The sequence below is a fragment of the Apus apus genome, chromosome 1 (assembly GCF_020740795.1).
Source record: "Apus apus isolate bApuApu2 chromosome 1, bApuApu2.pri.cur, whole genome shotgun sequence".
Classification (NCBI taxonomy): domain Eukaryota; kingdom Metazoa; phylum Chordata; class Aves; order Apodiformes; family Apodidae; genus Apus; species Apus apus.
Genome location: NC_067282.1, coordinates 110380841 through 110407637, shown reverse-complemented (window position 1 = coordinate 110407637; position 26797 = coordinate 110380841). Strand labels below are relative to the sequence as shown.

At 42.0% G+C, this 26797-nt stretch overlaps 1 protein-coding gene across 4 annotated transcripts in view; it reads right to left on the bottom strand.

Annotated features, from left to right (window-relative positions):
- The window catches only part of MAP7D2 (MAP7 domain containing 2), an 83470-nt gene extending 61398 nt beyond the window's left edge, over positions 1-22072 (bottom strand). For all 4 annotated transcript variants that reach the window (XM_051626839.1, XM_051626857.1, XM_051626849.1 and 1 more), the window contains exon 1: positions 21824-22072. In XM_051626839.1, coding sequence (XP_051482799.1) covers positions 21824-21866 — 43 coding nt within the window. In that variant the 5' untranslated portion in view covers positions 21867-22072. The remainder of the gene's footprint in view (positions 1-21823) is intronic.
- Positions 22073-26797: the final 4725 nt, after the last annotated feature.

The window sequence follows — 26797 nt, the reverse complement described above, 5'->3', positions numbered from 1 at the left end:
GCCTGAAATACTTCTAGACTGCTGCAGCAATGCTCACATTAAGAGTGCCCTTGTGAAATGCATTTAGAAGAATTTACCTGTTCCGTATAGTCTATCAGCAGTACGCAGCTACACTGCAAGACTGCTTGGCACCCCAGAAGTAAAGAACAGAACAAAAGAGACATCACAGTCTCTACAGACAAAGTCCACGTATCTAAAAGCCCTGATTTAGTATTTCATTATCAAGGTGATGAGGGTTCTATAGATATCTGATGTAGATTACCCACCCAGCAAGCCTGTCACACACTCAGCGTGTTATCTGAGAATTCTGGATTTTTTTTCTACTTACTTTTTAAGACTTACCAAGAAAAATTTCATCCTACACACTACACCAAAATAGCTTGAAGTAGAAATATTTGGCCTCGTGAAAAGAATTACTAAATCATGTGTGTGGATTGGTAGACACAATCCAGGAACTCCAGAGTACAGCTAACCAAAACAGCTCAAACCTACAAGCAGCAGATCTTTTTTGGGGATTTCTGTTTTACACTTGCACACAGACACAGCAGATCACTCGCCTTCTCTGCCTACCCTGCAAAGGCAACCGTACACTGGCTTGGCAAGGCAGAGAGGAGCAGGAGGGCCACCCCATGCAGTTGGAGTAGAAGCAAAGTGAAGAAATGCTTCAGAGGGAGGACAGCCTGAGCAGCACACCCAGCCCCACAGCACTTCTGCACCATTGCTCTCCCATGCCATGACTGGCAAATCTAATGTAGGGGTTTGACAGATAACAGCTGAGGCAGGCAGCTGTGTCTGATACGTGGGAGGGAGGTGACAGCATAGCTCTTCAAAGATAAAAGGAGGGTGTTGAGTTGCTAAATTAGGGAATTCCACACCTAAGCCACACAGCTTGATGGGCCTGGTTTAGGATTTTAATACTTGAACTTGTTGAAAATGCAATATTATGCCTGAGCATGACAATGAGCTTCTTTCAAATTATTAAAATCTGTTGTGGTATTTCAGCTTTACCAACCTAAATGTTTACACTTGCCTAAGAATATAATTGGGTTAACAAAGACCAAGGACTCAGATGGATCTACAAGGCAGTGAGGAGAGGCTTTTGATTGAGGCAATGGAGATGCAATTTATTTTATACATTGAACTTATTTGTAAAGATAATGTTAGTGATGCAATGTTTGAGAACACTGAAAACCACAACAGCAAAGCATACAGCAGCATCCTCTATGGTCTGCATACAAAAAAACCAGACCAAGCTAAATATTTTGGCATACAGAACCTAGAGAAGAAAGAACATCACTTTGATAGTCTCCAGAGGCAAAATAAGCTTTTAAAAAGAAAAACAGAAGCAAATAGCGTATGTGGGAAGACAAAGTTAAGGCATTATGAAGATTTAACTACATGCTCTTAAGATTCCAGTTTCTATTCTCTGCAATTGCTCAAGCCCTAGTTCAGAACATCTTACAAAGCCAGTCAATCTTACGGAGTAATACAGTGAAAAATCCCTTAATGTGCACATCCCAGAGCCCTAGAGGGGTTCAGAGCACTGTGCCCCTTCTTAAAGGATAAAAACTTCAGTTCTCGGATATTGCTGTATTTTTATGTCTGTTAACAGTAATTCTTTGGTACATCAAAAAAGAAAAGCTCAAGATATAGTCTACAGCATCATAAAATAAACCAGATTTTTAACAGACAGAGCAGACTGTACAGCTCTAGACTAAGGTTAGTCAAAACAAGTATAAGCTTGGGAAAAAGCCAAGCTCAAGAAACCAGGGCTAAGCATAAGGCTTTCTCAGGGTTGTGTAGCAAGACAAATGGGATACATCACAAGGAGAGTGTGAAGTGCCATTGTCTGGAATTTGTCAAAGCAGGGAAAGGATTCCCCTTTCTACTTGTCTTGCCTGAAGGAGCAGCATTCACAAAAGCAGCAAAAAAATGCACTCAGGGATGTCAGCATTTTAGACTGTTTTCCAATGCCATGTAACTGACAAAGAGGCTAACTTCCGTACATCATGAGGATGCTTGAAGAAAAAACAAGATGTCCAAAGGAAAAACAAGATGTCCATCTAACAGGCACACAAGAATGAGATTTCACTAAGAAATTGCTTCACCAAACACGGTTCAGAATTTTAAGAGAGCGAATAGATTTTGCACAACAACATGCTTTGATTTGAACTTGAAACCAACAGAGCCAAGTGTGGATGAGACAAGCATGGACTGCCTTCCTTTGCAGAGACCAGTTCTGGACTGTTATGACATAGCACAACAGCACAGAGAGGAGATAAAGATGTGGTTATTTTGAAGGTGAAAAAACAGCAAATACAACATTGATTGCAATCCTGAAGGTGACAACTTATGAACCTAGAGATAGAAAAAGCATCCTGGGCCATATATGTAAATTCACATGCAGGAAACAGATGTGGGGGAAAAAAAAAAATCAGGAATACAAAATGAAAATATTTGATAGTGTTAAGTCTTTAATACACTAGCTCCACTTACCCTGGAACTTGGCAAGAACTGGCCCATTTACAGTAAAAACCATTATCCTTGAACCCCATCAGAAACACAGTTTGCCTTGATTTATAAAGCAAACAGTACGAATAAACAGCTTTCTAAACAAAAAAACAGATGCCAAGAACTCTGACTTGTCTTTAGAGAGAAGTGTAGTGGTATGAACACAACAAAACTCAACTGCATGCAACAAGGCTAACTGACAATTACATGCTTCTCTGCTCAAGAGAGTCAGACAACTTATGTTTTAAAAACAGCATTACTATAGATGGTTTGAGAGAGACAATGTCCTAGCTTCCAGAAGAAATGAAGTTGTTTATATTCTTATCTTGATTAAACTTCAGAAGTCCCTTTGAACCCATATGAAAGAAATTATTTTGCTATGGAGGATTACAATTATATCTGATTAAAACAGAAAATACTGAATAAGGAAAAAGAACAGTCTCTATATAATTACATCTTCATTCTCAAAAATTACTCCTAGCTTTAAGAGAGAATCGCAAAATCTCTGCAAGTCTACACTATGGTTATATACTTATGAAACAGGATGATTACTTGACACTAGGAAAAAAGCACAAAATGCACAGTAGATGTAGATTTTGCAACAGACAGTAGGCTTGACAAAGTTTGCTGCATATATTCTGCAGAAAGCTACATTCAGCAACTGCCACAAAGTCTGGCAGTGTCTGCATGAAGGGGTGGTGTGTTCACTGTTCTTTCTATACTTTTAGCAGTTTGCTCCTCAAAAATATTTGCCTTTTAATGTTATTTAATATTTAACTTTCCATAGATTATGCTCTCTTCTGTATTTTCATTGGATAGATTTGTCCCTTATCCTTTTTTTTCCAATATCCTCCTTCACTCTGCTGTTTGTTTCCTGGGTTCAAATAAAGTACTATTTTGATAGATTTTTTTCTTCTCCTTCCAAAGAAAAAAAAACAACTCTTTTCTATTGTAGAAAAAAAACTGTACAAAGTCTCCAACAACTGGGCTCAGATTTGCACTGTGCATCTGAAGCATGAAATAAAAAGTAGTGCCTCTCCCACAGGTATTATAGTTACAGTAAGTAATAAGGAATTTAAAAGTAACATAAGCTGGCCACAGCAAGAAAACTCAAAGATTACATACTACTTGTATTTGGCAAAGGATACAGAAAAAGGTTTCATTTATCCAAGAACAGTTTTAGTGTCAGTACGGCAAACTACAGCTCCTCATGAAAGCAGGATGCAGAAGGGGTGCAATGACATCTAAACCACTATCTGCACTGTTGTGCTTATGCAAAGGCTTCTTGAAGCTGAAATCTCTGTCTTACAAGGGGCGAGAACAGTTACTGAAACCAAAGCAGGGTCTGTACAGCTGCAGAACGGTTACATGCAGAGAGCTTCCTCCGCAGCACTGAAGGGGTCTGGCTTCACAGACCTCATGTTGAAAGAAATTATTAGTTATCTGAAAGCCTTCACCCATTGCTCCTTCCTATCTCAGACCCTACCCAGTGTCCCCTTTCATCTTCACTCTCTTTCACAATGAGAAATCTACTCCCTACTTTTTCAGTTATGGCTTCATCTCCAAAGCAGGAGGCTCCACAGACTGCTAAGTATGTGGCCATCTAGTTATAACTGGAAATAAGCTTATGTTACTAGTATGCACATACTAAGCAATGGAAACCCAAGCCCCGTAAGTAGAATCAATACAGCAGGTTAAGTTTCAGTCTTCATTAAATATACCTGTTTCATCTACTAATCCAGCAACATATTCTCATATTCTTTTCTCCAAACTCTTCTCATCACTAGCTGCAATTTAGCACTAAAAAATACCCTACATGGATCAAGTTATATAATCAAAACAAAATTAAAATCAAAAGCCTGAAACTTGATGATTTTTAGAATTTTTGTTTTGTTTTGTTTTTCAAACCTAGTCTCAAATGTTTTGCTGAATGACAAGCTTCACAGGAATCCATGTGTACGTGTTTACCTCACACAGACACGTCTAAAACTGGGATGGGCAACTCTCATGATAGCGCCCATCCTACACTTCCAATTACTATATTGCCAAAAGCTAGAACACCACAAACACTATTTGCTTAAGTAGCACGTGTTGTAACCACAGCAGTCAAAGGTTATAATGACGTACAGTATATATGGAGCAGTAATACTTTTATGATTAAAACAAGTGTCTATTTCAGAACCAGAAAAGCAACTAACAAATGTCATAAGTTTTTTCAGGACATATCAATACATGTGTTAAAAGCATCCCATGAAAGTTTGCCTGCCTTCTTAAATAAAGTTATTGAAATTGAATGATTGCCAGCAAGCAACAGACTGGTGCCAAACCAACAGCCTCCTGGCCATATGCTGCCCCATCACACCAGTCAGAAGCAGCTTTCCCTTGCCTAGATGGGGCACCTCAAGTCACACACCAGGGAAAGCCATCAGCATACTCAGAAAGACAGCAGATCAGAACAAGCTGCCGCCATTGGAGAAGTCTCATTGATGACATTTTTGTGAGTTAGTGAAAGGTTTCAAAGAAAGACCACGGCCGAGTTGAGGCTCCCTTAATTACTAGCCAGTAGCAGCTCCTACAAAGGGGAAAAATGTCAGAGCAGATTGACAATTAACCTTTGCAACATGAATTACAAACCTGACTTGCAAACAGCACCCAGTTTCCTGCCCACGGGCACTTTGGCAGCAGGTTCAACCCAGTGTATGTGAAGGGCCCTAACCAGCCCTCCTGCACCTCTTGAGCACGCCCGAAAGCCTGACCAGCAAGGATTCAAGCGACAGCTACAGCTGTCAGCATCTCATGGTGGTGGCTCACAAATTGTTTTCTCAAAGAGCACTGCATTAGGACAGCTATAGTATCTCCAAGGTACCAAGGAGGGCAAGATTCATCCAAACTTCAGCTGCCTGAGTAAACAGTCAGACACCTCTGAGCTAGAAGCTCTCAGCTTCCTTCTCACCTGCTTTCTGAATACTTCTCAGCAGGTGGGTACTTCTGTGACCCATCACCTCCTGAGGGAGGAGTTTAGAACTGCCTATTCCACTCCTCCTGAAGCGAGCCCAAGACAATCAGTGCAGACAGATGTCAGACAAATTCCTGCAGAGCGCCTAATTGTGCACCATAATGCAATTTGTGCACTCCCCTGCCAGAGTGGCATAAGCATGCATACAGGCAAAGGGGAGGATTTCCCACAGGTATTTTCAAAATAACACGTCTTCAATTGCCTACTTCCTAACAGCTGAAAAATGAAAACTTTTTTTTTTTTTTTGAAAAAAAAATAATTAAAAAATTTTCAAAACTCTACATTTTTATTGATGGCAAAGGAAGAACATTAGGCAGCAGAACATAGATGCCTCCAGGGAAGGGACATTTAAAGATGAGTTTCCAGCTAAAGATCAAAGGCTTCTAAAAGAACACACTAAAATCAGGCTAACAGATTAGACTAACCTAAAGCTCCTATTTTTCAGTGCCATTATAAATTATATATCCTGCATCATCAGCCTCTCAGTTCCAAAGGCAGCACTCCTTCACTGCCAGAAGAATGGACCTTGAGGGAATTAAAAGACACAACAGCAAGGCTTTGAGAAGAGCTGAAGTACCACCAGCTAAAAGGCACCTTAGCAAAGGAAATAAAATAAAATATTAGGCACTTAATTTCATAATTATCTCCTTTGACTGCTAAAGAGATGAAACACAGCCTCAAAACCCATTTCATCAAAACTGAAATTTAAGCAGGATGCCTAAAATAGATTAAGAAAACCTAGTTTCTAATATAACACTGAAAAATCTGCACTTGACAACACCATCATCTTCACCTGTGACAAACCAGATCACTAGCAGATGCCATTTCCCAGAAAAGTCTACATGCAACACATTAACATAGTAGTAGTACCAGCTTTCCAATATGTATTTTCAGGCTCAGCACTTGCTCAAGCTGAATGCTCAAAGCACCATGAAATAGACAGCCCTCACGCCCTGTTAACCTCAGGGATAAGAGATAAATGCAAGGAGAGCTCAGAGTTTTCATAGTTTAATGAAAGCACAGCAAGAGCAATGCCTGAAAAAGGTCACTAGGAAACAACAGCAGTGCAGTAATGCTAACGTAAAATGCTCATCCTTTATTTTATCTTAATCCCATTATCCTTCTTCCCATCACAACGATACATCCCACTGAACCAAAGGGACGTATGCAATTTTCTTCCTGTGACTAGGTGTAAAAGAATTCTATGGAAAATACAAGTAAATACAGGACACTTCCAAAGAATTCTTTTATGTATACATATGCACAAAAACTGTGTATATTAAATTTACTACCAGAGGATGAAAAATAACAAACAGTAAGAAGAAACAACCTTATTGAGTTGCATTTTTCTTCCTGTTTACATGCAGGATGAAATATTTTTAAATCAACACATCTAGTAGATGTTCTAATATACAGCCTCATTGATTTTATTTTTTTTCCCCAGGATCTTCGAACAGGAGCAGGATGCTCCTTTTAAAAAAATATTTCATAAAAGCAGAGATTTGACTAAAGATAAAAATCATTATGCAAAAAACTTATGTTTACATATTCGTAATTATGTAATACAGCTATGAGGAAAATCAATGAGTTGCTCTCAATTTCATTTCTTCACAGAATAAGAATATATATAGACCCCTTTTATTCTTTAATTAATGTATGTCGTTCTTTATTAAGTATGGTTTTGCCTAGTTTTAGCCAAGTGTCTGGAATACAAAATCCCCCTCTGTAAAATAAATATTGACAGTAATATCTTTTGATGAGTAACTCATCAGAAATGGCAGACACAGCTGGAGAAAAAAAAGCAATTTCAGAGGGAGAGAATTCCCACCTTCTGCGCTATTCAGAGTTAAATATGTCCACACCCAGATGCTTCTAGTATTGTTTTCTCCACTCTATGTAGACACCTGCACACAGTCTTCATATAAATTCAAACAGTAGGAAGCAAGATCTATTAAAAGCAAAAGAACCTGCAAAAACTATAGCTGAGAGTGGATTCTGCACCAGGTGTTTTGTCACTCATGGATATTAAAAACAGGGAACAGGAAGCCCTCTTCTCATCATCTTGTCTTTGGCCTTTACTTTACACTTGTCAAGTAAAGTAAAAAGTATTGATGAAAAATAATTTCCTCAAGATTTTTCCCATGCAATCTACAGCTATTGATAATAGAAAAATTCAGTCCTTCTGACTACAGAAGCAAGAAATGTCTGAGGAAAGAAAACAAATCTATTTATCTCTCCAAATGACCAACATATACCTGTTTTATTCAATACATTTTATCAGCCTTTTAAAAGCATTTAAGAATGTCAATACCAAAAGGAAAATCTGGTTTTGCAGCAGTTGATGAAATGAGAGAGAATTGATACAGAAATGACACAGAAGTGAGATTAAATTTGAGAAATTCAAGTTGTAGTTCCATGCTTCACCCGTAAGATCACACTATCTTAACTCACACACACATATATACTCTTAATCCTGTTGCAAGAAACATGCTAGATAATGCACTACAAAATGTTAACAGATTCACTGCTTGTTTATTCCTTCATAATTTTTCAAAGCTTTGACACTAAAATGATAAGTCTCATTATGGCTTTTAAGTCACCATCTCCAAAACAAAACCAAAACAACACACACATCTGCTTTCCAGTGTCTTCTCCCCCCACCACTTCTTTTTCTTTTTTTTTTTTTTTCCCCAAGCAATTTGAAAAGCTCTATATCCTTCTAGGGGATCAAGTCACGGTCACTGATCAGCAAATAAATCTTCCTTGCAAAACTCAAACCTCACCAAGTAAGCTAAGTAGAAAGGGGAACATCAGAACAAATGTCATGAGTTAGTGACTTCAACTAATAATGTTTTTTTTTTTTTTACAGTAGAGTACTCAACCTAAGGAAAAAAAAGATAAAAATCAATGCATCATGAGAAGGCTTAAGGAAAACAATACCATCTGCTCATTACTGGTAACATACACATAACTACAGTCATGTCTTGGTAACATTAACTGCACAAAAGTACATGCTACGTGTAAATAAGTATTCCTATTTCTGTAGCTCCCCCACAAGAAAAGGTAGGTCAGCTCCCTAACATTTTCTCCACTCTCACACTTGTTCAGAGAACAGGCAGCTGCACAGAAGAATCACTGAATAACTTGCCAGAACTTGCTCATGTATATTTGAAGCAGCGATTTTGTTGGCTTGTTTTCAGAAGAAAGCTCCTACAGAAACATGAAGAGCAAATAGATTCCTTCCTTACCGACTGGCATCAAAGCTGTCAACATTGTGCATGAGACCTCAACCACGGTTCATGCTGGTCATCGTTTAAGACCTCCCATAGAATAGTGTTAAGACAGGCATAAAAAGATGACGACTAATATTTTGCACAAAATATGTCAAATACAGAAGCTTTTGAAATGGAAAGCCTTCCATGTTTGCAACAAGTTGAGGTTAACCACACACTGCTTCACAGCTGTTTATACTGCCTCCCCAACATAAGGCCCATCTGCAACACATGTGGATGGCTCCATATCCTGGCTTTGAACTGTGGACACCCACCTCCTCACCTCCCTGAAATCAAGATGTGCACTTGCTGTGGTTAAAGTTTCTTCCCTGATCACCTTCCCATAGCAATAAGGACCCCAAGGGAGGCCACCACCTTCAGTTTTATGTTCCTTCTCAAGATTCTCAAAAAATGTACCATTTCATATCCCTTACTTCCCACTCTTCCTAAAATAAAGTGGACTGTTAGCACTACCCCTGCCTTTGTGTAGGCTACCCCCTGCCTCCACACACACAAGGACACACCTTAAAATGCTTTTGCAAACCTCTCCTCCCCACACACATTGTCTACTACTTTGACTCTCTCAAAAAAACTACTACACAACTTTTAGCTACCTATATTTTAAAAGGTGAGACATGAAAGTAGTATGGGAAACCTCCACCTTTCTCAATAGCTTACCATATCCATTTGGAATAACTTTCCATCTCCTACACGTGTACACAAAAACCCTCACTCCTTCTGTCTACAATTTGCTGTTCTGCCAACCATTTAAAAAAGGACATGGCCTAATGCTACAAGAAAAATGTTAGAAGAGCTGCTACTTCTCTGTATTTTGCTGGCAATCCATGCAGAAGATGAAAATATATACTATTTGCAAAGGCAAAAATCTTTTAAGGATATTTCCCACCCTCCCACCCCCCCTTTATTTCCACTGCCCTGAACTTTTTGTCAAGGAGAATAAATCAAGGCTAAATATCAAGAACAGTTTTATAATGATTTTGAAAGCTCTTTAATCTGAAACTAAGCAGTTTTAAGTGGCCTCATATTCTCGCGTCTTCAAATGCGCTGAAAAAAATTTGCCCTTGGGCATGTAAGGCTTCTACCGTGGGTTCCAGTTAAGACTCCTGATAAGAAGCACAGATCAGTAAAGTAAGAGGAAAGGGTGTTTTTCCAGATAACTACTGCATATCCCTAACTATCTTAATAACTTGAAACCTGAAACACTGAAGGACAGCACATATGTACTAGGAAGAGATCTGATATTTGGTGATGATGTAGGTGGTGGCATCAGGATCTCTTCTACTCTCTTCTAACCCTAAAACACTTCCTAAAAAACATACAGAAAAACAGCAAAGCTGCTACTGCTTTAATGATACATTTGACACTGTTAAATTCCTTTCTACTAAAGAAACGGTAGAAGTCCTACACTAGCAGAGTCCCTAGGTGCATAGCCCATGCAGGAAGACCCACAGGAGCATGCTTGCCTACTGCAGTTTAGCTCCAGATGTGCCCACAGTCTGGTGCCATAAATCCCACCACGTTCAGAACAAAAAAATCCAACGCTTGCTAACAGCTTTATGCTGACATTTTTACTTCTTCCAGGCAGCCAGTAAGCTCACATCTGACATTCTTCCTTGACAAAGGAAGCTCTCCAAGCAAGGAAAGTGGAGACTGTATCACTTTTGTCATGGAAGCTAACCAGTAGTGTCATTTATCTCTTCATTCACGATACAACACAAATAGGTGAAAAACCTAGGTAACAAATCAACTATAGTAAATAAAACAAGCCCCTTGTCTACTTAAGTGTACTTACTTGATTTATAAATTGATGCATAATTAGCAATTACTGCAAGAAAGTGTATTTAAAAAATATGCTAGCTGCAGCATTGACAACAAGAAATCTGAAAACTGCATACAACAATGCTATACATCAGTGACCCTCTCTTGGTTTAGTTACTTTTAAAAATCAGGAAAACATGCATTCTGGCAATACACTGGCAAGAAAGGCATGTCAAAAAAGTGATTGATTTTTAAATTTATTTATTTTTTAACAACAGTTTTGTTCTCCTTTGCTAACCTGGAATCCCACACTATAACTTTTGATAATAAGACTATTCAGGGCCACACTGGGGGAAAAGTGAACAAAAACTGCAGCGGTTTTGGACATGAGCACAAACGCCATCAATGGTAATACCAGAACAGCAGCAGTTGCTTATTCCACACTTTGTTCTATGTCCCAAGAGATCTGTCTTAACTTCATCTAGTCAACATGTCTGTAAATATAATAGCAACATTCACCCTGCAAATCCAGAAACCATACTGGAATGTTTTTCAAGGTCAATTAGACATCTGAACTTTTATTCCCTCCCTCTTGACTAAGGCTTATCTAGAATCCACACTGATAGAACAGAACCATCCTGAGCAGTGGCTGCCATACTGCAGCACACCTATAGCAAAGTAAAACACCACAGGTGCTGTATGTCCCTGTGTGACAACATCCCATGCCTCTGTAAGAAGCATGAACTCACTGCTGCCAAGGGAGCCTCAAGGTTCCTGCATCCACTTCTTGTGTTCTGTTCTCCTCTCCACCTTCCATGTGTCATGAACCAGGATGTAGTTGTTCCTTCTCCAGATTGATGGGCAAGTAAGCTTGCTTGTTTGGACTGTAATTGGTTGATCTAATAAAGAGGTCGTGTGTCCACAAACCGTGCCTCACTGGAAAGCTACATTCATCAGATGTAGAATTCTTAGCAGAAGGCAGCAAGTACGGAGCTCTTTGCCAGGACTGATAAGACAAACTAACTGTGGTCTGATCAAAGTTCAGGACACACCTGCACAAGAAAAGGTTTTTGTTTGATAGTGGCAACAAAAAGTAGTTCTGCTGAATGCAGAACCCCAAATCACCACAAACCCAGGCTGAAAGTCAGCACTTGCACAGAAATCCTGCACTATTCCAGAATTTTATCTCGCACATAAATACAAATCAAAAGATAAAGAGTCAGGGCTCAAAAAACCTGTCTACCTACAGCAAATGAAAGGTTGAGTTGGCTTAAGTAACAGAAGCCAGTAAATATTTTGGAAGGAAAAAAGAGGAGTCAGAGTTGCAGTAAAAGTCACAGCCTCTCCTGTGCATGAAAAGGAAAGCTTGGGAAAATAAAGAGCAGGTCTATGCATAAACAAGCACAGGATGGCCTTCCTCTATGCCTGAATTGATAGCAGCAAGAGGAATGGATTCACCCAGGGTAGCAGACAATGGGACAAAGAGCTAACTATAGCACCTTCTGTACCTCACAAAGAAGGGTTAATGCTATCAACAACAAGAAACCCAATTTATCACTAGCAAATTCAGCATCCAAACTTCTTACATGAGAACAAAAATCGCATTTGAAATTAATTTCACCCAAACAAGCCAGCAAACATTTTTGTATTGCTTCTGTCCATAGGCAAGAGAGAAATATTTTTGTCTTTGCTTTTAGTACCTTTTCACTGATGCACTGAACACTTCTGAACCAAAAGGAGAGAGTCAGCTACCACCAGATGAAGAGATTCTTGTGCCTGATGAAACATTTGAAGACTCCGAGGAAGATTACTTCACTGTAGCGTGCTTGGGCTAAAGCCAGAACCAGGAGCCAAATTCTGCACCACCTTATTAAAGTAGTGCTAGCTGATGCATACTAAAAAAGGTTTTCTCTATTCAAACCTGACACCATCAGCCCTTAAAAGTTTGTGTAAACCACACCAAACTAAAATCCCTAAGACCCCAAACTGTATACTTAATGGTTGTCACTCAAGCTCTACCTACAAATAAATATTTTTTTATTATTATTTTGCATCTGCCAGACAATGCTGAAACCACCTTTTTACTGAATGACACTTGAGAAAACAAATTGGATTTTCTCTAGCAAGGCATGAAGTGATGGACTAGACTGTATAGCTGGAAACAAAAAGGGGGAGTTGGGCTCAATGCATTCAAATCTAGATGGAGTTAAAGCCAGCTTTGAGCTTCTGAACAGTTATTCCATATTACTTTTACCTGTTTTCCTTCTTAGGACTTTTCAGCTGTCCAATTTTATGAAGGACTTCACAATATAATAATCCTAAAATGCTTCTTCTCAGAATCAGCTCCAGCAGCTCTCAGCCATTGGGACTCAAGGTCAGAATATAAAAATTATATTTTCCAAGCACTACCTTATATCACAAGACTTTTGACCAGAGTTTCCCAAGACGTGCATCGCTAGGAGTTATCTGGATTCATTTCAGTGCAAAACAGCCATTAGAAAATGATCTTCAGGACTTCTGCCCAACTGCTTCTCTGAGTCTATAACTTAAGGAAGTATAACCTGCAACACATGTTAACCAATTGCTGCTGTGAAGATTAGGAAAATGTTTCTCAGCCTGTTTGTTTTTTTGTTACCTTTGATTTTCAAAGAGCTCTTTGATATGGTGATTCTCCATTTCTGAACAGCAACACCTGAAGCAGAGGTTAAGTAGCATGGAATGTATTTTCATCTCCTTTCCACCTTTTCCCTTTTCCCCATCTCCTTGCCTCCCCTGCAGCTGCAAGAACATTAAGAACTACTTCAGCCCTCTGGGCTACCACTGCCGAAGACAGGTGGGATGGTGAGAGGTCAATTCCTGACAGAGCCCATCTGATGGGTGCAGCCTCCTCCTTGGCCTCATACTTTTCTCACCCTCCACTCCCAAGGCCGGGGGAGCAGGGTGAACTCTGCTGGAGCACAAGAATGAATTACTGCATTTAGTGCAATTGTGAAGCTGCAAGAAGCAGGCTGGAGCCAGGGTGTATACGTATACATGATGGAAGATGCATCCAAGTCTTCTGGATACATCTCTATCTCCTGGAACTGTAATTTGTGGGACACTAGGAAGCATATTGTGATCTTATACCCTACCCTCAATGCCTTCTTCCAGCCACCAGGGAAGACAGAGCAGTGAAGGACATATTGTTACTCTGACCAAAGTGGCCATCCTTATGACCTGGTTGGCAGAGAAAGAAGAAAACACCACTAGAAAGAAAAATAAAAAGCCATCCTAAAAAAATTCAAAAGTTAACCTAGTAGGATGTCAGTTTATCAATAGCACACGTGTATTATCAGCAGCAAGGAAGCAACAGAAGATCTATTAATTGCCAGGGTTCTGCCTCAATAGAGAACTCACTAGTCTTCCAGGAGATTACTGTGTTATTTTAAAAACCTTTTGAGTTGTTACATTGCCTGTGAGCTTGTCGGTATGCTTTAAGGGAGCATTCATAACACGGAACCTTGGTTGCATGAAGACTTCCTTTATGGTCTTCAGTTTGTCTTCCGCATTACAAACAGACCAGTCATGACAAAAATTGGACTTGAAAGTAGATGTGCTTCTACTGTGTAACATGAATTTCCATTCCATTTATACATCACTTGGGCAACTTCATCACAGATATATTAAGATTCAAAGACAGGCTACCTTTTTTTTTTTTTTTAAGACACCCTTTGGCAGTATGAGTCTTAAAGGAAGACTGGATACACTCTTTGACTGGGGTATAAGAACAGAGATTACAACCTCAGAGGAAAAAAAAACAAAACAAAGCAACAAACCCAAAACAGGGAAGACATACTTCAAGGGTGGGGGGAATATGCAAAACTACCCTTAGACTATAAAAAAAACAAACTGCCTCAAATAACCTGTGAAGTTATTTCTGCTTCAGATTTTTGTTCTGTAACTTGATAATTCCACAAAAATCCAACTTTTCTGCAGAATAATTTATCTTGACTTCTCCCCTATGCATCACTCAAACATTTTCATTCAGTGCCACAACCCAGCCTAAAAGAGCCATGAAACATCCTGGAGCACAGCCCTGCAATCCAGCATCCTTATGCAGAACCTCATCAAAAAGACATTTATGCCAAAGGAAGGTCACCCATTTATTTCATTGCACCATTAAACCACTTCCTACATTGAAAATTGCCTTGTTTACTTAGAAGCACAGCACTTAGCACTAGTAAACTCGGGAAACATCATGGAAATACCTACATCTATTAATAGACCATTAAGCACGTAGAGAAAAGATGCCCTGTGGCTGAAGTGCAGTACTGAAATTTAAGAAACTAAGGATAAATGTAAAGCCATACCCCCTCCTCCCTTTAGGACAAGGGGAAGGAGATCCAGCCCATCCGTAATGTATTTTGGAAGCCATAATTGGCTTACCTTTTATTAGCATTTTAAGAGCCCCAACAACATTCTTCCAGTCCTCTCCTTGATTCAGAGTGGGTCTGTACACACACGCAGATGCCACATTCAACATAAATGAGGGAATGAAAACAACTGGCAAGAGCAGGTGAGACACCAGCAACAGAAAGACAGTGCTTCCCAAGGCAGATCCAACACCAATGACAGAAGTTTATGTTCAGCTGGCAAGAAGCACACTCTATCAGGCTATCCCATTGCAAGCACCTCATCCCACATCACCACAGCAAGTCCGTCTGCACCGCTGATCTAGATTAGTTGATACCATCCCTCCGAGGGGAGATAAATTAGAAACCCTGATTTAAAAAATATAAAAAAATCACAGTAACAATGTGTGGATAAACACTGCAGCATTGTCTTCTTTTCCCTTCTGCAGTTTGCCACATGGCCACCTTAGCAGCATGAGAAAGTACTTTTGCTTCATATGACTGGAGTTTTTCAAAATGCAGTTTATTTTAATTACACTATAATTACACATTTGAGGTTTATTCTAACTAAATAATAAAGGCTGGTTTATTCAGATTGGAGTATTCTTCAAACTATCACTGATTAACTGCTTAGGTAAAAAAGCAGCAGTGCTCTCCCAGGCTGGGCAGGGGAAGACCCCTTCTGCACTCCCGATATAGTTAACAAATTCAGGCATGCCACACCGCCTCAGGAACATGTAGTATCTTTCTTTTTTGATGAAAGCCACATTAAGAATTTCAGTAATCCACCACACCTACAACCAAAATTAATTGCAAGGTAGAAATATTTGCATGGATGTTTTGCTGAAATAAAGAAGAGCTCTGCTAGCTTATGCTTGGCATGAGACAAGTAATTCATATGGATTGAACCAAGAAAGGCATACTTCCAGATCTTACCTAACGCATTCTCCAGCATCCGGCATTACATAAGGCAAAACAACCAGATAAACTAGTGTTACTACTATTTTCTTAAAGATTTTTTGAGATGCTTTTACAGTGGCATCCACAAACTGACACAGTATCACATATTTTTATCCAATGCATCCTTTTCAACTCTATCAAAACCTCAGGTAGAAGTGATAAATTCTAAAGCCTCATTTATTTATTGAAATCACTACTAGGAAAAAGGAATATCTAAGTGAAATTATTCAATAAACAAAGAAAAGCAGATTTACGAAGCTTCATACAGTCTCTTCCAACATGGTTGTTTAATGTCGGGTCCGTCATGGAGTTAAGGATACATGGCATAAAATCCATTTCTCTTTTTGTGCAAGTAGATGCCTTAATGTGCATGTGGAGCCAATGGGCAGCTGGCTCTGGCATGAAGGACCAACTCAAAAGGTACCCTAAACTAAAACAACCATTTTATCAATCCAACTTGATATGTATTAAGTAGATTGGACCTCTTAGAAGGCAAATGCAAGCACACAGGAATGATTTTGCAAAATAATAGATATAATTATCAGTGAAGGGTCGATTTCAAAAGCTTGAACAGTTTAATCAATTTCTCTACTCAAAGTACAGAAAAAGGAGTTTCCAGATTTTTCCCACACCAGAAAAAGGATCTGAATGCCCAAGACCACACCAAACATATATTTACTCTTGTAATGTAAAAAAGAAAGAGCAAAACAAGCTAAATATGTGATGCACAGGAAACAACCTCTTCTGGTTAATTGCTACAAGAAATTCAGATCAACACTACATTTTTCAAATTACCACAACTGATAAAGGCAGGTTTGCATAATACTGGAAAAGAAAAAGTTGCACTTTCCATATCATCAAGGAATTAATTTAATGAAAGTGAAACATTATTAAGAGACATTTGCCAAGAAAAGTAACATGAATCCACATTGAAAGAAGAAAATTTGGCACACTGAGAAACAAACAGTTTAAAGCAAAATTACATCTAAGCAAACAGATACCACAATGCAACTGTGCGAACACTGCACATCAGGAATGCTTCTAGTCATCACTGCTTTGGGCATTCTCACTGAAAAGCTGCTAAAAAACCAAGAGGAGCCTACTTGCTACATAACTGAAGTTTATGCAAAGATCATAGAAAGACTTTATCAATCTCAGCAGAGCAGACATTTGTCTGCTGCACCTTAGGACCTCAAGAATGACTGGCTTCCTCTTGATCAAAGGAAAACAGATACTAACACATTAAAGCAGTAGCAAAAGCCTACAGATATTCAAGTGCAAGAGAGAAACTGATGCCCCAGAATTTAGGGAGAAACATTTCCACAGTTTGAACAAAAAATGACATGCACATATAATACAGTAAATGAAAACAATGACATACTTCACAACACTTCACATCAAAGACGAGATTTTAATACCTATTGACATAGATATTGAATAGTTAAGAAAAAGTGTATCTACTGTGGATAATTAATTTAAGACTTACAGGAAGAAAAGAAAGAAGAAAAAGAAAACTACGATGTGAGCAACAGGCATTTTAATATATTAATTCATTTCATCTGCAGAAAAAGCCTGAAATGTATATGCATTATGTACATATAGAGAACACAAAATTCAAAAGCAGAATTAATTCTATATTAACATTTTTATTACTATTTAACTGCAAGAAGAGACACTTTGCTAAGATCCTTGTAACATTCAAACCTGCAGAAAGTGCTGGGTGCTCGTGTTGTAGATTCTTGGCAGTTTCATGATAGAAATTAAAACACAAAAAATGTGCATTATTTGAATGACAGACACAAACATGTTACTGTATTTTAAATAGCATAATAATATTTAGTTGCTTTATTTTTTTCCCATTTTAATTGTTAGATAGATTTATACTATCTCACTTTCCTCTTATCTTTACACCCTCACATATCACCATCATTCATCATTTTGGAGATAAAACACAGTGAAAAGTATTTCTAAACACCCTATCTAAAGTCAGCCCAGGGTAATATGATGCTGTAAAATATCTCTGTGATTAGCAAAGTTTTGAAGTGACCTTTTTTCATCAATTAGATAGGCTGATCATTAAACTATTTAAGTGGCACTAATTCACTGGGTGGGCTGCTCGAACACAAGTATATTGGGAAAATTAACAAATACCATGTTCTTAAACACACTATTCCAACTGCAGAAAATACACAGGTAACACATCAAGCTGTGATGGAAATAGCAAACACAAATCAATCACAGCAAAATAAATCAGAAATAAACCAGACATAAACTAGAAATTATCTAAATGTCATAAATCATGCAGGTTACAAAAAAAAAAAAAAATCTGTTGCAGCACTGAAAGAATTTTGCTTTTGATCACTCCAATAACCTTCGTTGAGTTACAGCACTGCTAGTCCTTTCATTATTTAATTGTATTATACAGATTTTCCCTCTCAGCCAGTAGGAGAGATTCACAGGAAAGCTAAATTTGGGGGTGTAACGCAAGTGCATTTAACATTCTTACTGACCCGAGTGACTGTACCACAGTACACTGAGAGCTGAGTATAACCCATCACACATCACCTGAAAGGTAACTATATCGAACAGGACCTAGAAGACACACAAACCTCACAAAATCTGAAAGTTATCAGGCTGAGAAAAACTGTGAGAGCCAATTAAAGAGAAAGATGGAAACAGGGTGGAAAAAACTGGAGCTGGTTGTTACTCAATGCAGTTAGCATTCCCATAATATGCCTTTGCCTCCTGATCAGCTGTATTTCTCCCCAACTTCTATGGTCCAGTTATTTATAAAAATTCTATGCAAACAAGACTTTAAAAAACAAAACAACACACAAGTGGATACAGCACTTAAACTGAGAATAACTGCTTCCAGGATCTGCTCAATAGCTTGAGCCTGTTGCAACTGAAGGGCTGAAAACTGAACTGCCCTGTCAGAGAATTGGGGCACAAACCAGATTTCAAGAGGAGTGGCCAAGAAAAGCATAACAGGAAAGCCAAAGAAGCTACTCAGCAATACTGACACTGGGACCTCCTGGCAGAGCTGAAACACACAAGATTTTTCAGATGTTTGCCTTCCCTAACATGTACATTTCAAGAGATGCACCTTCCTTTTATTTCTGCAATCTTGGATTTCAAAGCCAAGATTGCACTTTTCTCCACTGCAATTTAATAGAACTTAGTTGCAAAGGAATCTGACTTTTTTTTTTTTTAAAGGACAAATTCTATCAGTGTTACAGTATTTTAAACAGTAAAACAATAACCTTGAGAGGATGTAGTGTATCAAACTGCTCTGAACTAAAACCAATAACATCACATGAAAAGCAGCACATCAATTAACCTTGGGGATTAACAGCCTTGAATGTCCATACACGAGATAATTTAATATGGTACAAAAAAGTGTAAATATACTTCCTTTAAATTATTTTGGCTGGTAAAAAATCAGTTGGAAAAGCACTGCTATCCAAAAAGAAAGAAAAAAAACCCCTGCATCCAGTATTTCTAAGGAAATACATTAATTCCTTTGACAAACCATTTGTGATATACAGTCTAACCTGGCAAAACACGTAATTTATTCTTAAAATTCTTACAGAAAGTTGGTCAATCCTAAAAGAAAAAAAAAAAAAGTATTTAGTTCTGAAAATCAAAGTGCTCAGTATTTCAACTCTCAGAACATCCGGTAAGCAATTTTCCCCGGGCAGCAAATGAGAAGACAAGAGGTTCAATACTGAGCAGCTTGTCCTTCAAATGCTATTTAGTCATTAATGCTACTAGGGATGGCAGCAGCAAAAACGCCTACATTTTGGTCACCTAACACTCTCCCTGACAAAAAGATTCCTGCAATGTCTTCTCAGGCTGTAGCATCCCTATTGTTTGACACATACCTTTGATTTTTGGCAAAGGGATACACTTGAGCTCTGCAAGTATTATGTGTCTGTGCCACAGAATTTTGCTCCTTTCTGCAGAATTACAAACCATTGAACAGTAGTCTCTTCCCTAGTAGCCAGGAGATGCAAATACCTATCCTTACTGCAGGCTTGTTCGCTACTGCTTGACCTGGGCAGATGGTCTGAAGTGACAGACACACTAAATCTGGTACCTCACTTTCACTGCCATCCTAGCAATACCCTCAGCATTGGAGGACTCTAGAGATCAAACCTTAGATGCTGCCAGAGAACTACAAAGTTTGGGAAGGGGGACAGCGGTTGCAGCTTTTCACTGGAGCAGCATCTCTTCTGGTGACAACACTGCACTTTGGAACACGAAGGTAAGATTCTTCCTGTTTCTATGAACAGGATGAGGACTTCAGGACCAAAACGTACATACAGACCCATTAATTAAGAGAGCATCATTTCCACAGCCATGTTAATGATTTGCTTTAGTAGTAGTTGTGATTACTAAAAATTTGGTAAGTGGGGTCCCAGGAAAAAAAAAAAAAAAAATCTCATTCTTTGCTGCAAGAGATCCAAATCCCATCCTCACTGCTGTCCGTAAAACACACTACACACAGACAATCTTTTATAGTAGATTGTCTTCTAGCAGCCAACTGAAATAAAACAAACAGATTTGGCTGAGACCACTCTACACTGCTCCACTTGGGCATTAGCGTTCAAACGTCGATGACCAACCACAGACGATTACATCTGCAAAACATGAAAATAATGGAGACCCAAGACCTAGAGGTGCTTAACTGCTCAACCACAACAGCTCACAGCGGGAGCCGAGACTGCTGAGCTCAGGAGCAGGGCGAGGAACAGCAAACACAGGCGTTCCCACCTCCTTCCTTGGCTCCCCACACAGTGTTACCTCAAAGAAGTCAAAGACTTGGATTCATCCTCCCACCCCATAAATTTGGGGTAATAATACCTCCTTATCTCCCAAAGCAATTGTAAAGCTACTTTTAGAAACTACAGCGGCTTAGGACAAGAGGGAAATTAATTCCCTCTCACGCCCCAGGTTTTGATGGTTTGCCATCCACAAAGCAAAGGCATCGTATCAGATAAACAAGGTAAAAGTATAATGAGCAGCTGCCAAACTCCTTAATCATCTCATACGTAGAACCGGGGAGAGGTCACGCGAAGACAGCGCAGCCAGACCCACCCCAACACCCACACGTCAGGCCAAAAAGCCAAGGTCACGACCACCAGCTTTGGGCCCCCAACACCTCCTGGCGCTGGGGAACTAATCTCGTACAACTCCACACACCACGGCAGCCTCCGCCGCATCTCGCACACCCTTCCCGCCCGCAGAAAAGTTCCGTTCCCCGAACCACGAGGAGAAAGCTCAAGAGGAGTCGTGCCCACAGAAGGGCTCGGCGTGAGGAGTTCGCACCCCAGACCAGCTCAACCAGTTTGCCGCCCGGGCTGGCCAACGAGCGCAGACAGGCCCCGGCACCGCCGAAAATGAGGTTTATACATCGCTAGCCACCTCGGGACGAGACCCGGCTGCCGCCCTCCCCGCCGGCACCGCCGGCAGCCGAGGAAATCGCGGCGGCACACGCGGCTGCCGGGCCAGCCCGCCCCACCGCACAAAAGCCACCTCATGGCAAGCACCTCCCGCACCTCCGAGGCAGCGGCCGGGGGGGAAGGGGCACGCCGGGGGGCTCGGGCGAGACCCGCTCTGCCGCCCCCGCCGGGGATAACCCACCTCACCCCTCGCCGGGGCCGCCCTCCCCCCCGAGATGGCGGCCGGACCCGCAGCGCCGGCCGGCACCTGCCGGGCCGGAGGCCAGAAGCCCTTGCCTGCCGCCCCCTGAGGCCCCGGCAGCCCCGGGACGGGACGGGAAGGCGCAGCGCCGGGAGCAGCAGAGGCAGGGAGGGAGGGAGGGAGGGAGGGAGGGAGGGAGGGAGGCGGGCGAGCCGGCGTCCCCCGGCATCCCAGGCTGTGGCCCCTACCTGTCGCCCGCGGGTAGCTGCGCGCAGCCCCCGGCTCCGCCATCTTCCTCGGCCGGTGGCGATCGCCGCGACCCTCCCGCTCCGGCTCCCGGCGGGGCTCCGCGGCGCCCAGCGGCCGCCGCACAGGCGCACTGCCCGCCCCGCGGCACCTGACACCGGGCCGGGCGGAGCGGCGGGGCCGGGCAGAGCCGGGCAGGGCGGCCGAGGGCTGCCGGGTGATGCCGCTCGGCGGGTGCCGCCCCCGCCAGGTGCTGCCGCTGCCCCGCCCCGCGGCGCTGAGGGCGGGGGGACCCGCCGGTCGAGCCTCGCCCCGCCCCGCCCCGCCCGGGCCCAGCGGCAGCCCCGGCGGCAGCGGGAGGGCCGGCCCTGAGCCGCGGGGCTGCGGCCTGGCCCGGCGCCCGCCCGGCACCTGCTGCCCAGCTCCGTCCTGCCCGGCCGCGTTGCGTCGTCTTGTGTTGGGAGAGCCGAGCAGCGGGCCTCGGGTGCGCCCAGGGGGAGGCAGAAGGGTGTCCTGCTGCTCCGGGTGCTGCTGGCCGTGCCCGCACCCGGGCCTGCGGGTCGCCCCTCGGGCCAGGCTGGCCCTGCGGCAGCTGTGCCATGGGCTCTAGAAGAGGAGAAATAAAGAAACATCCTTTTATGATTATTTTTATTTATTTATTTATTTGTTTATTTTCCCTCTCCTAATTATTTATGTGCTAGCGGTGAAAGACACCCCAGAAGTTTAAGACACGGCTCAAGACGCAGGTGGTTTTGCTCCTGCCGTCCCGTTGTCGCTGCCCCTCGGCTTGCGGGGACCCTGCGGCGCGGCAGGAACACCCGGAGCCTCCGGGCCGGTGACCCCGGGGCAGCCGCGGCTCTGCTGCCTTGGAAGGCCACCCGGAGTGCTGCTAGACGCCTGCTTACCAAGAAATCTAAGACATAATTAATCTTCCAAATACAGACCAGTATTTCACAGGGTCACAGAATGGTTTTGGTTGGAAGGGACCTTAAAGATCATCTGGATCCAACCCCCCTGCCACGGGCAGGGGCACCTCCCACTAGACCAGGTTGCTCAAAGCCCCATCCAACCTGCCCTTGAACACTGCCAGGGAGGGGGTACCCACAGCTTCCCTGGGCAACCTGTGCCAGTGTCTCACCTCCCTCACAGTAAAGAATTTATTCCTCATATATCTAGTCTAAATTTACCCTCTTCCAGTTTTAAACTGTTACCCTCATCCTCTCGCTACATGCCCTTGTAAAAAGGGGCACATAAAGATTTTACTACCTTGTAAAAATCTGCTTTGGTATTTCTGATGTGTCTCGCAGTAAATGACTATTTATTATCAAATGCAGATTATTCTGTTGGGGCACTGGTCAACAATTTGTTTTCCATCTATACATTTGGTGGCCTTCTATGACAAGGCTACAGAGATGATGGGTAGTGGCAGAGCAACTGACATCATCTACCTGGATTTGTGCAAGGTGTTTGACACTGTCCCACATGACATCCTGGTCTCCAAACTGACAAGGCATGGATTTGACAGATGGACCACTCGGTGGATAAGAGATTGGCTGGATGGTTGCACCCAGAGAGTTGTGGTCAATGGTCCAGTGTCCAGGTGGAGATAAGTGATGAGTGGTGTTCCTTGGGGGTCAGTATTGAGACCAGTGCTGTTTCACATCTTTGTTGGAGACATGCACAGCGGGACCGACTGTGTCCTCATCATGTTTGCTGATGATACCAAGCTGTGTGGAGTGGCTGACACCCCAGAGGGAAGGGATGCCATCCAGAGGGACCTTGACAGGCTGGAGAGGTGGGCCAGTGCCAAACTCAGGAAGTTCAACAAGGCCAAGTGCAGGGTCCTGCAGCTGGTTCAGTACAACCCCAGGCACAAACACAGGCTGGGGGGAGAATGGCTGGAGAGCAGTCCTGAGGAGAAGGACTTGGGGGTGGTAGAGGATGAGAAGCGTGACAGGAGCAGCCAGTGTGCACTGGAGCCCAGAGAGCAACTGCAGCCTGGGCTGCATCAAAAGAAGTGTGGCCAGCAGGGCCAGGGAGATGGTTCTGCCCCCCTTGCTCTGCCCTGGTCAAACCCCACCTGGAATGCTGTGTACAGCTCTGGTGCCCCCAGCACAGCAAAGACATGGAGCAGTTGGAGAGGGTCCAGAGAAGGGCCACCAAGATGATCAAAGGCCTGGAGCACCTCTGCTATGAAGACGCGCTGAGGGAGTTGGGGATGTTCAGCCTGAAGAAGAGAAGGCTCTGGGGAGACCTTATAGCAGCATTCCAGTACCTGAAGGGGCTACAGGAAAGCTAGGGAGGGACTTTTCACCAGAGAGGGCAGTGATAGGACAAGGGGTAATGGTTTTAAACTGAAAGAGGAGAGATTTAGGTTAGACATCAGGAAGAAATTCTTCACCATGAGGGTAGTAAGGTGCTAGAACAGGTTGCCCAGGGAGGTTGTAGAAGCCCCCTCCCTGGAGGTGTTTGAGGCCAGGTCGGATGAGGCTTTGTGCAGCCTGGTCTAGTGTGAGGTGTCCCTATTCACAACAAGGAGGTTGGAAACTCACGATTTTTAAGGTCCTTTCCAACATTAACCATTCTATGATTCAGTTGGTGTCCTCATGTGTAGGTTCACACACCTCAACAGAAGTTTAACAAGAAAGATTTTGGTTTTGTTTTTGTGTATAGTGACAACTATTACTAATGTTGCCTTATCAGTGAGACTTCATTTTCATTGTTTATAAATCTGTCAAATTTAAAAAGTGTAAATTCATGTTTCGTTCCAGCTGTTTCTCAGGGTAAACTTCTGTCAAGGAGCTCCACTTAAAATTATTCTACCTGTCTAAAGATGAAAATCTACTGTTTTGCTCATGTTACAGAGGAAAAATCCTACCTGTCTTACTTCAGCTGTGACTCCTGATTTCCAAGGGCTCCCTTGGTAACAAAAGCAAAAGAAGGAAGACTCTCCTGTAATCTTAACAAATCTTTAGCTTATTTGTGCCTGATGAAGACATGAGAAGGAACAGCTGGCATCAGTGCAAGTTACATGGGCTTAATGCTAAGGGAAAGGAGACAGAGGATGAGTTTTCAGGACTGGGCATTAGGAAAGCAGGGAATGGATGTAGGGGATACAAAGGGTATGGCAGAGTATACCCAGAAGCTGGAGAAAGGGCTGTGAGGATATCTGCAGGGAGAGTATTCGGGCAGGAGCTGATGGCTGGGTGGAGAGGGATGGATAGGACCATAGGAGAATCTGCCTCAGAGAACATGAGCCTACTAGTGCTGCCTCTCAAGTGGCTGTAAAACCTGCAAGCACAGCGTGTCACATGGGGACATAAGTAGTCTCCTGTGACTGTAATTTCCTCTGATAGCTGCCTCCAGCCTCAACAAAATATAGACTGGGAGTCATGCAGTGAGAAGAAGATCTTAAAAAAACCTTAAAGAAACTGTATGGAAAGCATTAAAGCTCAAAAAACCTCCCCTATAGTATTTTATGTAGTATGTGATATGAATCAGTTTTTAAATTACCTTCATGGAGTGTTTTTTTCCGCAAGACTCCTGCCTCATTCAGTGCAAAGGATGCGTTTAATTAATGTATAATTCTTCAATGTTTCTCTTCATTTTCATCATGTAAAGTGGAATCTTTCATGTCATATTCACTGTACATTCTTCAAACACTGCCTTGAAGGCAGGTTAATTAATTTCTATGATGGCTTTCCTGTGGTACTCTCATAACTCCTTCAAGCATTAATAAATGTAACTTTATAATAGCCTTCTAAGTTGAAGTAGTGCTATTATCATATTTTACACACAGGGAAGAACTAACAGAAGACAATGTATCTGGAGTTGTACACAGCTATTCATTAATTCTTTTATGTTGTAGAGTTTGGCAGGTTGTTTTAAAGCAAGGAATAGTGGGTTTGATACAGTGTTTATCTACCAGAACGTAAGAAACAAGACCATAACTGTTCTTGCTCAGGTTTGACTTGAAATACGTTATGGATTTTTAAGCACCAGACATAGTGGGTTACTTAAAATCTACAAAGCTTTGGTATGCACTTAGAGCAAGAGGCAGGAGCTAGTTTCAGACGTATCTGTGTACCCTTCTTTATGACAGAGAAACTCTGGGGAATTTTTTAATCTTCAGCTTTTAAAAAGGAAATTATTAACTGCTCAATTTTGCCCACACTTCACAGAACAAGATTACTTTCTTGCCCATGGCACCCAAAGGGGCTCTTCCATCTGTGATGGGACTACAGCCACTGTCTGCATGCTCAGAGTTGGAGGTGTCACCATGTCTCTTTCTGACTCTCCACCCGCCACCTTCCTCTGATGTCCCTTCAGATCACAGTAAAGGAAACTGTCCTAGAGGCCGCATGTCACCAGGAGTAATGTGAGGCTCCACTTTTGAGTGACAGGTGAAGGAATATGTAACCTAGAGGTTTGGGAAGCTGGGGGATGGCACAAGGAAGTCTCCTCTCGCTCTCCAGGACCAGGAGTGTGAATTACCACAGTGCTGCCTATGAGGGCATGAAGAAGGGCAGGGAGAAGCTGTGTGTGTGCTGGGCTGAGGCCAGCCTCTTCCCATCCGTTCTCCAGCGCTAGTTATAAGGCAGAGAAGGAAATCTCCCAAGTGCAACTTTGTCTCTGAAAAGCACATCCTGGGGAGGGAGACCTCTGATTGGGAAGGTGTTTCACTGCAGACACTTTGGTTATTCTGCTTTTTTCCACCCAGCTTGCCCTTCTGTGAATGAAACTCTGGTAATTCTTGTTCCGGATTGTTGCATTGCAGAGTGTTTTTCTTTCTTTTATGGTGTGTTGTGCACTGTTAAAATCAACAACACTTTGTGTGTTTCTTTTGTGGAAACCATTTTTCATTTTTTACCACAAGTTTTCAGCAAGTGCTGTGTTGAAACAGGTCTGTGGAAATATTCATACATGAGCTACAATAGGTGTTGCTCAACCTAAGTCTGGGAAAATCTCAGAGGTAA